Below are 15956 nucleotides of genomic sequence, written 5' to 3' on the forward strand. Positions count from 1 at the left end.
CACTGGGCTTTGTGCTGACAGCTTGGAGCCTGGAGCCTGCTTTAGATTCTGTGTCTCCCACTGTCTCTGCCCCTCCCATGTTCATGCTCTCTCTCTCTCTCTCTCAATAATAAATAAACGTTAAGAAAAAATTAAAAAAAAAAAGAAAATGCTATCAGGTCAGAAGTAGAAGGACACCGTAGAAGGGGAAGAGAGACAACAATTTTAACAATGTAAAAATCTTACAGCTTCAAAGGAAGGCCTATTAGGATTACTAGTCTTAGAGCTCTGTATGGTATGAACTAACTACATGATCTTCAGCTACTATCCAATACATAGTTGAGATACTCAAGCTGGCAAAGGACAATTTATTTCTCAGAGTAACATGCAGCAAAGTCAGGGACAAACTTTATGCAAAGCTCTTGAGAACATGTCAGAGAAAATTGGTTGTGAGCTCTTCCTGATTGTCAGTCAGGAAAAGCAGGTATGGGGGCACCTGGATGGCTCAGTCGATTAAGCGTCCAGCTCTGATTTCAGCTTAGGTCATGATCCCAGGCTTGTTGGACTGAGCCCCACATTGGGCTCTGCGCTGAGCATGGAGACTGCTTAGGATTCTCTCTCTCTCTCCTTCTGCCCCTCGCCCCCATGCTCTTTCTCTCTCTCACTTTTAAATAAAAAGAAAAGAAAAGAAGAAAAGAAAAGCAGGTATATAGCAACTTGGGAAATTATGATAGCTTTTGGACAACTGTACATGGACTTACAGTTTGGCAAATCCAAACACTAAGGCCTGAACACTAAGGCGCCCAGGACCTTGGTCCTCCGTTATTTTCAGGAGAGAGGCCGATGTAAGATTATGATTAAAGGCTTAAATGCAGTTTAGAATTACTTCTACTTCTGCCCTAAACTGAATAGCAGTGGGTTGCAGCAAATCTCTGCTTTGTGTTTTCTGACAAACATGTTATGGTCTCAAACACCACAAGTGGGAAAAGGTGACTCAAGAGCACATGATCTTCGGCTCTGCTGTTCCCACCAGGGAGCCAACCAGGCCCTGAGCCTACCAGGGCACTCCTGATTTCTGAGTATCAGGCTAATGTCCTCCTCCTGAGTTCACTGAAGATGACTGAGTTACTCTTCCAGGCCTCAATGCCTAGCACTACCCAGTGTCTAGCACAGTGCTTATGCTTAAGATGTGCTAAGTGCTCAGAAAATGTTAACCTGAATATCGCTGTTTGCAGACCTTGATTTCTTAGGGAAAAAAAACCACTTAAGTCTCAATAATTTCATAAATGGATAACTTACACTTTTTCAAACTGCTAATTTTATAGAATTAGGTAAATAAAAAATTAATTATTTTCATGATTTTCAAGTTCAGTGGCAAGGGAAAAAATAAAGTACTTACCCCACAGCAGCATAAATCATTTTCAGTGATCAACATCTGCATCCTCAAACTGTCCAGCAACCGTTGGTGTAGTATCTACCTCCATTCCATCTGAAGAAAAAAATCAACTGCTGAGCAATAGTCTACTAAGCTCTTCAGATAGGTAAAGGTTCAACCTATACATCACCAGAAGGAAGGTAGTGCCCTCTGTTGGTAACAACTGCTATTTCTTTCTCTTCTGAAGGAACAAACCAAGAAAGAAAAATGCCGCCTGTACATTTCACATTTACTTTGTAAATTCTCAACATCAACACCAAAAGAACACTAGGTAAGAACTTTTGAATGTAGCGACACCAACTGTTCACTCTCAGAACTGTGCTGGGTATTTCCTGTGTCACTTATTAAAGGTATAAAAGTCCTAGCCTCACAAAACTTAATTTTGAGAGAAGACAATGTAAATAGAGGGAGGTTCTTGCTTATCTATTTTTCTCATTTCACAGAGAAAAAACAGTGTGGAGGAGGGGGGGAAAACGGGAAAAAACCCCTCTGGAAAGAGTTGTTTATAGCTGCTTTCTCTACTTCCTCACCTCCCATTCACCCCTTAAGTCTTTAGCCCACAACAAACTGGCTTCTGCTGAGTCCCTTAGCACTTGGACATGCAGTGGGGCATACAAATGTAGAAAATATCTAAAATTAACTCATCTCTCCACACAGAAGAGTTTCTCTTCCTGCGCCTGGCCCCAACCTGTATGCAATTCCCCTTCACCTAAGTAACTTTTTATTTTTTATTGTTTATTTACTTTTGAGAGAGAGAGAGTGAGAGAGAACAAACGAGCAGGGAAGGGGCAGAGATACAGAAGCCAAAGCAGGCTCCAGGCTCCAAACTGACAGCACAGAGCCTGACGTGGGGCTCGAACTCATAAACCATGAGATCATGACCTGAGCCGAAGTTGGATGCTTAACTGACTGAGCCACCCAGGCGTCCCTCAAGTAAGTCACTTTTATTCCTCTTTCAGAGCTGGACTTAGGTGTCACTTACTCCATGAAGCTTGCCCCTCTATCCAGGCTGGGTGAAGAGTCCAGCATCTGATTCCACAGCTTCTCAAGCTTCCCCTAAAACTCAATGCTATATCACAATGTACTAAAACTGCCTAATTAGTTAACTTATTTTTCTCTACAGAAGAATGTCACTGATATCAAGACAATAATCTCATCTCTCCTAAGCACTGCAGTATTCTCTGTACCTGGCATAGAAACTCAATAAACACTTCTTACATAAACAAGCACATGAAGCACTGAAATGCCACAAGTAGATACGGTGTATTTAAATGGCAAAAAGATTGAAATTTACCAAGACAGCAGATTTCAGGTGTTCTCACCACAAAAAAGGGATAACTATGTGAGGAGATGGATATGTTAATCAGCTTAACTATAGGAATTATTTCACTGTGTATATCAAAACATCTATGGGGCTGAATGGCTCAGTCAATTAAGAGTCCGACTTCGGCTTGGTGGGTTATGATCTCATGGTTCATGGGTATGAGCCCTGCATCAGGCTCCCCACCCATGGCATGAGCCTGCTTAGGATTCTCTCTCTGCCACATCCCCACACATTCTCTCAAAAATAAATAAACCGAAGGGCACCTGGGTGGCTCAATCGGTTAAGTGTCCGACTTTGGCTCAGGTCATGATCTCACGGTTCGTGGGTTCGAGCCCCGCACTGGGCTCTGTGCTGACAGCTAGCTCAGAGCCTGGAGCCTGTTTCAGATTCCATATCTCCCTCTCTCTCTCTCTGACCCTCCCCTTCTCACACAGTCTCTCTCTCTTAGAAATAAATAAAATATTAAAGAAAAAAATTGATAAAAAAATAAACTAAAAAAAGTTTTTAATAAAAATAAAAGCATCCTGTGGCATACCTGAAATATATATAATTTTTATTAAAAAATTTGTTTAAACAAATCAAATTTTTAAAAGTTAAAATGCACAGGTCAAACTAAATAAATAAATGGCAAAAAGACAGACATGGCTACTTAGGACTTTAGAAGCTGGTTAACTGTATAGGCTGAAGAACTTTTATATATAGGCCAACTCTCAATATGCTAGTAAGGCTTAGGAACAAAGGCCAAAATCTCATTTTAGCAAAAAGTGTTTGTGATCTTAAAATCAGTTGCTATAAAGCATTAAATAAGGAACTTTACAATTTAAAAAAATCCCCATCAGTGATGAAAGCCTTTTCAATGTCCAAGGACACCCTCCAGTCAATCACTGTAATAAAAAAAAAAAGTAGTATCTTGGGGTGTCTGGGTGGCTTAGTTGGTTAAATGTCCAACTCTTGATCTCAGCTCAGGTCTTGATCTCAGGGTTGTGAGTTCAAGCCCCACGCTGGGCTCCATGATTAAGCCTACCTTAAAAGAAAAAAACGGTAAGATCTTGAATTCTTTCGGCCAAGAGTTCAGTAAAGCACTAGAAATCATCTGAGCCATCTCACCCTAGTCTGTTAGAGGCTCACCGACTAGGACTTAAAATGGAAAGAATACACAAGGAGTAACAGTGTGACCCAAAGCCTAAACTCTTCCAAATTAAAATACCCTATGATTTCAGGAACCCCAGGTCCACATGCTCTGTGCATGAGGATGCTGATCACATTATGACAGAAACTCCCATGTACCAATACAAGAAAAACTATACTAATTCTCTTTAAGAACGTTCTGCTGAAACTTAGCTGAACTAAAAATTAGAAGTGGTAAGACTCTATAGCAACATAAAATACTAGTATATATTAAATACACGTAAGATGCAAGAAATGCTTATAACAGGGCCTGGTATATTCTTTTTGCATATTAGCTCATCTAATCCTCTCACCACCTATTAGCTATTTGACCTCGAGCAAGTTATATGATCTTTCTGTGCTTCAGGTTCTTCACCTGTAAAATACGGATCACAGTAGCCTTCCTGGAAGGATTAAAGGAGTACATATATGTAATGAGCTTAAATCAGGGCCTGGCACGTAAGAGTGGTATCCGAATGTTCTATTGAGAGTAGTAGGAACAACACTGGAGATATTTGGGGCAAAGGCAAAGTTATCTCTTCAGAGTTACAATTTTATATGAGTATCAGACAATCACTGAGGGGACACCTCTATACAGAGGTGACCACAGAGTGTTCTCAGAAGATAAATATGGCACAGTGAGCTGGAAGCAGGGATAATTAAGGCAAAAGATTTACTATTATAAATCCAGTGTGAGAAGACAGGGCCTAGAATTAAAGAATAACAGTAACAGTAAAGAAACAGGAAAATCATTTATTTTATTATTTTTTAAATGTTTATTAAACATTAAAAAAGAGACAGAGAGAGAGAGACAGTGCAAGGTGGGGAGGAACAGAGAGGGAGACACAGAATCTGAAGCAGGCTCCAGGCTCTGAGCTGTCAGCACAGAGCCCGACGCAGGATTCAAACTCACAAACCCCAAGATCATGACCTGAGCCAAAGTTGGATGCTTAACCAACTGAGCCACCCAGGTGCCCTGTTTCTTTCTTTTTTTTTTTTTAATGTTTATTTATTGGAAGTCATTTATTTTTAATATTTTTAAATGTTTTATTTATTTCTGAAAGAGAGAGAGAGAGAGAGAGAGACAGCGTGAGCAGGGAAGGGTCGGAGAGAGAGAGAGAGATACAGAATCTGAAGCAGGCTCCAGGCTCTGAGCTAGCTGTCAGCAGAGCCCAACGCGAGGTTCAAACTCATGAACCATGAGATCATGACCTGAGTCAAAGTCGGACACTTAACCCACTGAGCCACCCAGGCGCCCCCATCGAAAGTCATTTAAATGAAAAATCCTGCACCAAAAGAATACATCAATATTCTGACTGAAATAGGTACTCAAAAAGCAAACCAGTCTAACAGCGCAAATATTTACAAAGAAGCTTACAAAGCAGACACAACTGAAATAATCCTGAAAGCCATTTGTTTAAGGTCCAGAAGTTTGTCACAAAAGAACCCAAGTTTACTGAATGCTCCCTAGCTCTTTAAATCAAGTGACTATCCTAGTTTTTCATATAATCATGTAGGAATTCATTTTAAAAATAAAAACAGCAGCATTGATATGTAGACACACACATATATATACACACACATAAAAAAACAAACAAAAAAAGACTGTAAGGATCTGCAACAGAAAAATTACTAATGTCTCTCAATTATAATTATATTGATTTTTCATTTCCTCTTTGCTTGTGCCCATTTAAAATTTTTTGACTGTGCACAGACTATTTTTGTAGCTGGGGGATAAAACTAAAAAAAAAAAAAAAAAAAAAGTTGCACAATTCTGAGATTTCTGTCTTAAGTTTTCAAAAGAACGTATAGATCTTTCTATCATTTCCCTTGTTGCTCGAGTGACCATCTCACCATTCACACTGAAAGAAAGAAGGATACTCACCTTCATAATCTCTTATTGAATCTTCTGTTCGAACTCCAGCCATGTTATACTGGCTGCTCACAGACTGAGAAAGCATTCCTTCTAATCTCTCCAATGTGGCTTGGCCTTCTGCTGTTAAATGGGATAATCCTTCTTCATAGGTGTAAAAGGTAGGGATGTCTCCCTGGCCTTGTTCTAAACAAATAAAATGCTTTTAAACTATTATAAAACAATTAGAAAAAAATGGATCATCAATAATGCATTTACTGAAGATTGGTACAGTTTAAAAAGGCTTCCAGGAAAATATGTTTCAGTATTTATTTCGTATACACTTATGTAAGTCATCAGTAGAAATTAGAGACACAAAGAAAATGTATCTACCCTGTAGGATAAGAAGGGATTCCAAAAGAATGGTTCAGTAAACAGCAATTATTAAAAAAATCAAATGTCCAGGGACTTGAAGGCAAAAAGGGTGTTCCTAAGGCCATGGAGTCTTATCTTATCCCAAGATGGGAATTTTATAGATGAGTGCAAATTAATTTGATATTAATTTGTACTGATGGTTCTTTCTGGATTAAAATAAATGCTCCTTTTAAAAACTCAGAAATTCCGGCAAGTATAAAAAGGATTAAAAATATATATATATATATCATTCAAAAATCTGAGCAAAGATGAGGATGTATTTAGATACATGAAGAATTCCAGAACCGAGTTTGTCTCAGGCCAGGAAGTGGGTACCTATGGAGGGAAGGGCTCTGGACAGCCAGATCAGTGGCATGAGAGCGGTGGGAAAAGAAAAGAGAATGGAAAGCTCCTCAGGTTACATGACTCTACCAGGCTAGCGACTGGTCTGGGGAGACAAAGAGAAAAGTCTAAGTGAAGTATGGTTCTGGGAAAAAAATGACTTGGGAAGTGAGCTATTTGAAGGAGTCTGTTAAGGAAAGATGTAAGTGATACAGGTTTCAGGTAGTGGAAGGAGAAGGCTTATTCTCTGGGAGCAGCTGCATCAACTTAAAAGACTCTCCCAACTATCTACTTTCCAATCTACCATTTTCTTCCCTTCCATTTATCTCTATCCATTTTCTGACCCCAATAAAATCTTGGAAAGTCCATAATTTTTCCAATCTGGCTTCGACATGAATTGTGCCATTCACTTTTATTAATAACCACACTATCTGGGATATAAAAACTATAATCCCATACCTTCAGTAAAAACAAATGTTTAAAATGAAACGCACACATTTAAAAGAACCCGTTTCACTAACCATGTGCTTCCACATCATATTCTTCTCCATCGTAATCATCTGAATCTTCATCCTCAGGATCTGGATGCAAAGCCTGGCATTCACACATTGCAGTGAACATTGCCTCCACTGAACAAGGAAATTAAATTGTAATCAACATTCTTTTCTGGCCTGTGTATAGTACAATTTTAGTAATATAACCACCAGTGCAAATAAATCTAATGAGTAGACAAGAAATGTACCAGAGTCACACTATTTACAAAACCTGCCAAATTCCAAGGAGATCAATCTTGAAAAGTGCTTGATGGCAATGGACAAGTCACAAAATAATAAGAGTTCATTTCAAGATAATGTTGAGATCTCTTCACACCTGGCTGGATTTTCTAAGAAAAAGAGCCAAAGTCTTGGTCAGAATGCTGTTATCAGGGTGAAGCCCTTTTCAGTTGACAGGGCTCTTCCCAGCTGTCCTGGCATCATCCACTTTGGAACTGCCAGGACGCCTTGCCCTCTATCTGGTAAGATTCAAAGTCAACAGCATCATGTCAATAAAAGTAACTAGATTTCTCCATTCACAAAACATACCAAATAATATGGTGTCTCCTATACTCTCACTACATTCACAACCTTTGAGATTAATAGATATCTGGTCCTCAATGATATGGCAGATGTTAAAATAAAGAAAAGGCAATAGAACAGAGGTAAAGAGGGTAAAGGTAAATGGGGTGTGGGGACTGCTTGATGCATAAAGGGAAAAGAATCAATTCTATGAACTCACATGCTGACTTATCACTAGGCACGAATCTAAATTCAGCAATAGGTTCAACATCATCATCACTGTCTTCTTCTTCTTCTTCAGCAACAGATTCTTTCGATTCTTCTAGAAAGGGAATAAAAATAAGTTTCTAAATGATGTTTAGGGGTGCCTGGGTGGCTCAGTCAGTTAAGTGTCTGACTTTTGATTTTGGTTAACTGTTCCTGAGTTCGAGCCCCATGTAGCCTTCTGTGCTGTCAGCATGGAGCCTGCTTGGGATCCTTTCTCTCCCTCTAGCTCTGCCCCCTTCCCCCACTCAGGCACGAGCACTTTCTCTTAAAATACATAAACCCTTATTTATATTTTTATTTTTGAGAGAACACCAGCAGGGGAGGGGCGGGGGGGGGGGGGAGACACAAAATCTGAAGCAGGCTCCAGGCTCCAAGCTGTCAGCACAGAGCTTGACAAGGGGCTTGAACTCACAAACAGTGAGATCATGACTTGAGCTGAAGTTGAACACTTAACTGACTGAGCCACCCAGGCACCCACCTGGCATTTAAATTTNCTGAAGCAGGCTCTGTGCTGACAATAGCAAGTCTAACGCACATCTCGAAATCATAAACCACGAGATCATGACCTAAGTCGAAGTCGGATGCTCAAAAAACTGAGCTATCCAGGCACCCCCATAAATAAAATATTTAAATGATGATGTACATTTGTTTTGGGAAAAAAGAAGCCTAAAATAATTTCTTAAAGGATGTTTACTGATGTATCTAAATACTGCAATAGTTTTTACTTCAAATTATAAGAATATGCTTACTTCAGAAAAAAGATTGTGGACTGGCTCTCTGATCTAGTCACATTGTACTTCACTGAGCCCTAGGGATTCCAAGCCTCCTTCAGGGTCATAGCTGGGGTGAGGAGACCCAAAGAGTCAGGCCTCTGACAAGTATAGTTCTATTGTTATCTGGTTCTTTTACCTTTCACCATGAAACAAAGGGTTCAGTAGCAGTTTATAATCCACTGATGTGATTTATCACTAATAATTTACAGGTGAAAAAACTTAAGGCCCATCAAGTTAACTAACCCAACAGATAAATCACCTAAGTCTGTAGCCAGGGAAAAAAAATACAAATGGTCAATAAAGATAAGTAGAACATGCTACTGGTAGAAGTAGAAATTGCTACAACTATTCTGGAGGTGTATATATCCTATTACCCTCATCTAAGTATCTATTATGCACACAAGGAGTTTGTACATAAATGTTTACTGCAATACTATATGTACTAGTGAAAATTTTAAAAATAAATGTTAAAAAAAGAAAACATGTATTCTAATCCAGTCATATTATGTTTTATACATGGACAGCAGTTAAAAAAATTTTTTTTAATGTTTATTTCTTTTTTTGAGAGAAAGAGACAGAGAATGAGAGGGGGAGGGGCAGAGAGCGAAGGAGACACAGAATTGGAAGCAGGGTCCAAGCGCTGAATTGTCAGCACAGAGCCCGACGCGGGGCTCGAACCCATGGACTGCGAGATCACGACATGAGCCGAAGTCAGCCGCTCAACCGACTGAGCCACCCAGGTGCCCCCCAATTAAAATTTTAAACATAAAACCATTACATTGCCTGTGGATTTGCACATATTCAGTAAAAATCTAAAAACTTAGAAGGGAAAGACACATACCAATTTTAGGATAATGTTTAACTCAGGAGACAGAGTAGGGAACAAAATGGGGAAATTATGAAAACGATTTCAACAGTACTAATACTATCTTATTTCTTTAAAAGACTTGAGCAGTTATAAAAAAAATGTTGGAATTTATGCTAGATAATAAATAATGAAAAATTTTTATTACTCTCAGCACATTTCAATGTTTAAGTTATTTCGTAATTGAAAAATCTAGAGCAGGGGGCACCTGGGTGGGTCAGTCGGTTAAGCGTCCGACTTTGGCTGAGGTCATGATCTCACGGTCTGTGGGTTCGAGTCCCACGTCAGGCTCTGTGCTTGTAACTCAGAGCCTGGAGTTGCTTTGGATTCTGTGTCTCCCTCTCTCTCTGCCCCTTCCCTGCTCACACTGTATTTCTCACAAAAATAAACATTAAAACATTTTTTAAAAAATAAATAAAATAAAATAGATAAAATAAAATAAAATAAAAACTAGGTCAAGAGTGCCTGGTTGGCTCAGTCCATAGAGCATACAACTCTTGGTCTTGGGGCTGTGAGTCTGAGCCCCATGTTGGGTGTAGAGATTGCTTAAAAATAAAATCTTGGGGCACTTGGCTGGCTCAGTCAGTTGAGTGAGCGTCCCACCTGGCTCAGGTCATGAGCTCATGGTTTTGAGTTCCAGCCCTGCATCAGGCTCTGTGCTGACAGCTCTGAGCCTGGAGCCTGCTTCTGATTCTGTGTCTCCCTCTCTCTGCCCCTCTCCTGCTCGCACTGTTTCTGTCTCTCTCTCAAAAAAAAAAAAAAAAAAAAAATTAAATGAACACAATATAGTATAAAACTTCTCATTTAGTTACACTTACAAAAATAAACACAAGTTTTAATTTTGTGCCTAATTTCTCGTTTGAAATTCTTATAACCCACTGTCCATAACCCTCCAAATGGATTTTTTTCTCTTACACCTTCTTTCATCACTTTCACGAATCTGTGTAATTATTTCCAACAGCAAAAAACTTGGGAATCTTGTACCACAGGGCTTTTCTAATTTTTAATTTTTTTTTTTTAATGTTTATTATTACTGAGACAGAGAAACACAGCATGAGTGGGGGAGGGACCGAGAGAGAGGGAAACACAGAATCTGAAACAGGCTCCAGGCTCTGATGTCAGCACAGAGCCCCATGTGGGACTTCAACCCACAAACCATGAGATCATGACCTGAGCCGAAGTCGGACGCTCAACCGACTGTGCCACCCACCCGACCACAGACAGGGCTTTTCAACCTTGGCACTACGAACACTTGGACTGGGTAATTTCTGGTTGTGGGAGGCTGTCCTGTGCCTTGTGGGATCCCTGGCCTCTAACTACCAGATGCCAGTAGCACTCCTCCCCCTCTCCAGTCATGAAANTTAGAACCACTTCTGTAATAAAATGAAACAAAAGAACCCAGCTTCTACACTAAACTTGTGGAAGCACAAAGTATACTGATCCAAGCCTCTAAGGGTGCCAAATATAAATGCCTTTACAAAAAGAAGGAATAAACAGACACAAGAGGAAAAATTAGAAATATAAATCTACAATAACTGAATAATTCTAAGTGCAAACATAAAGTAAAAAAGCAGTGTCCAAATTATTTTACTGAGCTGAAATTTTGCTTAAAAAACTATTATCCAAAATAGGTCAATGGTTTGAATATTACTTTATGATCAAAGACTGCTTTTTAAATATATGTAATATTCTACCAAAGGAAGCTCAAGCTTAAATTATGCCATACATACCTCCAAATTTGGCATTCACCATAACATACAAATGCTCTCGTGGATAGGCATTTAGGTCCCTGGACACCGCGTGCAAGCTAATGGTGGGGTACTCCAGTGAGAATCCTAATCCAGAGCCATCTAACCAGGACAGGCGGCTGAAAAACATGTGTAAAGTAGATTATTTTAAGAAATCAAATCCTAATTTAACCCTAAAGTTTATAAAGGTTCATCTTGGACACTTTTACACATGTGGAATAAACTTAGCTTAATGTTTAGAAATATTCCTAAAATAAGAAAATTCAGCAGCAGGAACTGAATTTCTTTAAAACCAATTCTGTTAAATTCTCCTCTTCTCTAGATAAAAATTCAAGAAGGTTTGAAATGCAATTCTGTAAGTTACATCCGTTTCTATGCCTTTCCCACTGGTTCTATTTGGAATGCCTTCTGGTGCCTTGCTTTGCAAATCCTTTTCAATTGGTTAAGTCCCAGCTCCTCCTGGAGCGCTCCCTCCAGTTACCTAGTCCATAATGGCTTCTTCTTTTTCTGAACTGCATTTATATCCAATAATAGGCCACTGAGCACTTAACTGTGGCAGTGAATCTCATATGTATCCTGACAGAATGTGAGCTATGTGACAGAACCTATCCTATTTCTTTATTTCACATTCTTCAAACCCACTAGCATAGTGCTCAGCATGTAAGTATGCAACAAACACTTGGGAGTCACTCATTTCTCCACGAACCCTACATTAAATGACATATACACGAAATGGCTGTAATCAATCTTACAATTAGTTAGAAAATACTTGTCTCATGGGAAAACTTTATGAAGACTTTCATTTATTCTGTAGCCTTAAAAGAAAGCTACAAATAAGCAAGGTCTAGTTCTCCCTCAAAAATGGCCAAAAGGAATTATTTTATTGGTATGATAAAGGAAACATAACACCAAAAGCAGTATGTTATGAGTAAAGGCAGGCTAATTTTTGGCAATACTTCACTCATCTGAAGCTGCACCACTTAGCAGGAAAAAAAAATGTAGCAAAAGATCCTTAAGAAACCACACAGAAAAATGTTAATGCAATAAAAGTTAATGCAATATATTGGCTGCTCAGAGCTGGAGGGGAATAGAGACTGACTGCTAATGAGTGACAGTTTCTTTAGGGGTGATGAAAATATTCTAAAATTGAATGTGGTGATGGTTGCACAGCTCTGCAAAGAGACTAACAATCCCTGAATTTTATACTATGTAGATTATCTCAATAAAGCTTTTATTAAAAGAAAAATAAATGAATGCAATAATACCCCATATCATTCTATTTTCTATACAATTTTTACAAGCCTGGTTGTTCAACTTCTAACCAAGCAAAACCAAATACAATAAATGAATCTAGGAATCCCCTGGGCAAGAACAGTCACAGTGAAGCAGTCTGAGATCATTTACATTTCCACTCAACATGCTTAGTAAAAAAAGAAAAAGGAAACCTGAGAGTCTTAAAATGATAAATCTTAAGAAGCCTAACGAGGTAAAAGCTCTAGAAATGATCTTCCAGAATGATTCATCTCATTAGTTCCAAAGAAACAGATTTTATTTTTGTATTTAGATTGTGTGTGTTGTATGTGCCTTTCCTGTCCACTGCTTTCCTCTTAATGTGCAGATGAAATAGTGCTCATGTATCAATGAAGTATTGCCAGTCCCTTACTAAAACTCTATTATTTTAAAGCAAATAAACTTCCTTTTCTCACCTCAGCAATCCCCCAGAAATTATCACAATTCAGAAAGTAGTGCTCCAAATTTGGGCGTCCAAAATGATTTCAAATATTTTGAGCCACAAAACTTTAATGACTCAATTAGAAGATGGAAAAACTCAGTGCCTATCAAATTATGGTTTTTACTTTATAAAGCACATAATAATTGCTCTGTAGTTCCTTATACTTGGACATGGATATGCACTCTACAGAAGAAAAGCAAGTTCTACTTAAAAGCAATATTTACTCTGATCACTATGTTCTTACTCACTTTTCATATACTCTAGAAGGAAAGGTCATGATCTCACGGTTCATGGGTTTGAGCCCTGCATCATGGGTTTAAGCCCTGCATTGGGCTGTGTGCTGACAGCTCAGACTGGAGCCTGCTTTGGATTCTGTGTGTCCCTCTCTCTGCCCCTCTCCTGCTCGTGTCCTCTCTCTCTCTCTCTCCTTCGCACACGCATGGTAAAATATTTTTTTAATTTCCTTTTAAAAATTTTCTTTGCTTTTATTTATTTTTGATAAAGAGAGAGACAGAGCATGAGTGGGGGAGGGGCAGAGGGAGAGCCAAAGTCGGCTGCTTAACCGACTTAGCCAGCCAGATGCCCAAATTTTAATTAAAAAAAGATAGTAAATGCAAAGGAATGTTTTGCTAATTTCTATGCTTTTGGAAATATGATCATTGCACTTTATTCCTGGCAGGAGGTGAAAACAGGATAGAAAGATAAAAGAACAAGGTCTTGAATTTGGGTGGATTTAATTTAATTACCTATTTTGCCTCTTTAAAATCATCTATTTTGAAGGATTCATGCCTCTGATCCCTTCCTTACTTGGGTGAAAAAGTCAACTTCCTATGTAAACTAAACTTTGAAAATGAACTTGAGAGTTCCGTATCTCTCAGTACACATCTGAGAAACTACCTAAAACCAAATTAGACCCTATCCCTCTTTGCCTAAAATCCTAAAATAATTTTTCTAAAGCCTTTGGCCTATAAAGCCGAGCTCCTGGAACATGGCTCTCTTCTTCTCCATCTTGATTATTTTTCCATGCCTTTCCACTCATTAATTCAGATGAAGAACTGCTGGATGGTATGAGTGTGTGCGTTTCATAACCTGGCACACAATATGGCTTCTCACTTTTGCCTCTGAGCATCTTGTTTCTTATAAATAAAACGTTTCCCCTTAGCCCCACCTCATTCACCAGGCTGTTAATCCTCATTTCTCAAATCCTCTAGGGAACCTTCCTAGTTTGTTGAGGCCCTGATTCTATCAAAACTTGGACATGTTAGGTAGGAAAGAACAGGATGTGGAAAGAGACCAAGGAGGTAATGTCAACCATGAGTAAAGAGGGATGAACATAGGTGTCCATGGTACTCATAATATTCTATTCTTAAATTAGCTGGTGGACAGAAAAGGGTTGGTTTAATTATAATGCCTTAAACATCCAAATATAATGTATATTCTTTGTTGTATGTATATTTTACAAAAGTATTTTCTTAAAGAAGAGATTAGTGAAAAGCTGAAATGAAAAATTTTTAAACATATCAGAGCTTAAAAGAAGTTTATACTTCTTCAGTGTGATCACTGTATTGTGGTTATATAGAATGTCTTTGTTCTTAGGAGATTTTTGCTAAAGTATTTATAGCTAATGTGACAACATGTTTGCAACTCTCAAATCTCTCAGAAAAAAGATAAATGTGGTAAAAAGTTAGCAACTTACGCATCTTTGCGTTAATTGACAACACTTGCAATTTTTCTTTCGGTTTGAAGTTTTTCAAAATGAAAAGACAAGCACAGGACCTTGTCTTCGTTCCCCAAACAGTAGTTATATTATAGAAAGAATCAATACACAGAGAAGTGAGAAAAGGGGATGGTGCAGGGGCCAGCAATCAGTCTGTGCTGCACTCTCCACCACTTAAAAGAAACTGCTCTCCCAAGATCATTAAAGATCTCCTTGTCATTGCCCAACAAAAGCTTTTCAGGTTTTCACTGCTCCTTCCTCTTGTCTATTCTCAAGTCTCTTCTTCCACAACCTACCTCTTAATGCAAATGTGTCTCGAAGGTTCTATCGTTGACTCTCTTCTCTTCCAGGGAACCTATCCCCCATGAGTATATGCTAACCTTTATACTAATGATTTCCAAATCTCTATCTTTAATACTGCTCTCTCCAGATACACACTCTTGTGTCCAACAAATCACACATGTCCAGACCAGACTCATAATCTGCATCTCACCCCAAACTTGCTTTTCCTTCCGTCTGTATTTCTTGTCTCAGTGATTGGTCAAAAGCTAAAGCTCTGCTCAGTGTTTACATTCCCTTCCAACCAAGGGGTCTTTACCTATTTTTTGTGCCCTCTGTGGAAGGCAGAAACTTGCCTCCCTCATGGCCTTCATCCCCTAGTGGCAGGCCTGTGAATACAATGTTACCGGGAGAAAGAACCCTGTGTGTGTAATTAAGGTTACCAGTCAGTTGACCAGAGAATTGGATATTCTGTGTAGTGCAAGGCAATCATACGAGCTCTTAAAAGGAGAGAAGGTTCCCTGGCTGTAGACAAAAGTGATGCAGCAGCAGAAGTCAGACAAATTTGAAGGACAGGAAGGATTTAATGTGCCATTGTTTGCTTGGCGATGAATGGAACCATGTATCATGGCAACAGGGACCTCATTTCTACAACTGTGGTATTTGAGATGTTGACTGTCCATAAAAGCCCAGGGCTTCAAAGGGCTGAATAAACTGGTAATTCCTTCTAGGAGTGGAAATGGGAGTCAGAAATGGGAAAAAACGAGAGATGGGAGTCTGGTCCCTCTGGATACGACCCCAGCTTGCGTGGGGAGGAGGATGTTCCCCTCCCCACCCACACCCACAGAACACAAGCTCTACTCCTTAACCAAACTTTCAAAATCCTCCACAATCCGCTCCAAACCTACATATCTTGCCCAGGGCAACACCTCCCGCGCCTTTTCACGGAGAAGACCGTGCACATCGATGATCCTCACTCAGGGGCTGGAAACTCAAAAACCTAAAGG

General features: G+C 39.2%; 1 protein-coding gene across 3 annotated transcripts in view; it reads right to left on the minus strand.

Moving 5' to 3' along the window:
- Positions 1 to 15956, minus strand: part of CLNS1A (chloride nucleotide-sensitive channel 1A) — a 52415-nt gene that overhangs the window by 35966 nt on the left and 493 nt on the right. For all 3 annotated transcript variants that reach the window (XR_013335908.1, XM_077767535.1, XM_077767534.1), the window contains exons 2-6: positions 11204 to 11340; positions 7789 to 7890; positions 7035 to 7142; positions 5791 to 5964; positions 1379 to 1468 (exon numbers count right to left, since the gene is read on the minus strand). Coding sequence is in view for 2 of the 3 variants with exons in the window: in XM_077767535.1 (XP_077623661.1) it covers positions 1401 to 1468; positions 5791 to 5964; positions 7035 to 7142; positions 7789 to 7890; positions 11204 to 11340 (589 nt within the window). In the remaining variant the exon portion in view is untranslated. The remainder of the gene's footprint in view (positions 1 to 1378; positions 1469 to 5790; positions 5965 to 7034; positions 7143 to 7788; positions 7891 to 11203; positions 11341 to 15956) is intronic.

Source organism: Crocuta crocuta, unplaced genomic scaffold (assembly GCF_008692635.1).
Source record: "Crocuta crocuta isolate KB4526 unplaced genomic scaffold, BGI_CrCroc_1.0 scaffold561, whole genome shotgun sequence".
In the NCBI taxonomy this organism is placed as follows: Eukaryota; Metazoa; Chordata; class Mammalia; order Carnivora; family Hyaenidae; genus Crocuta; species Crocuta crocuta.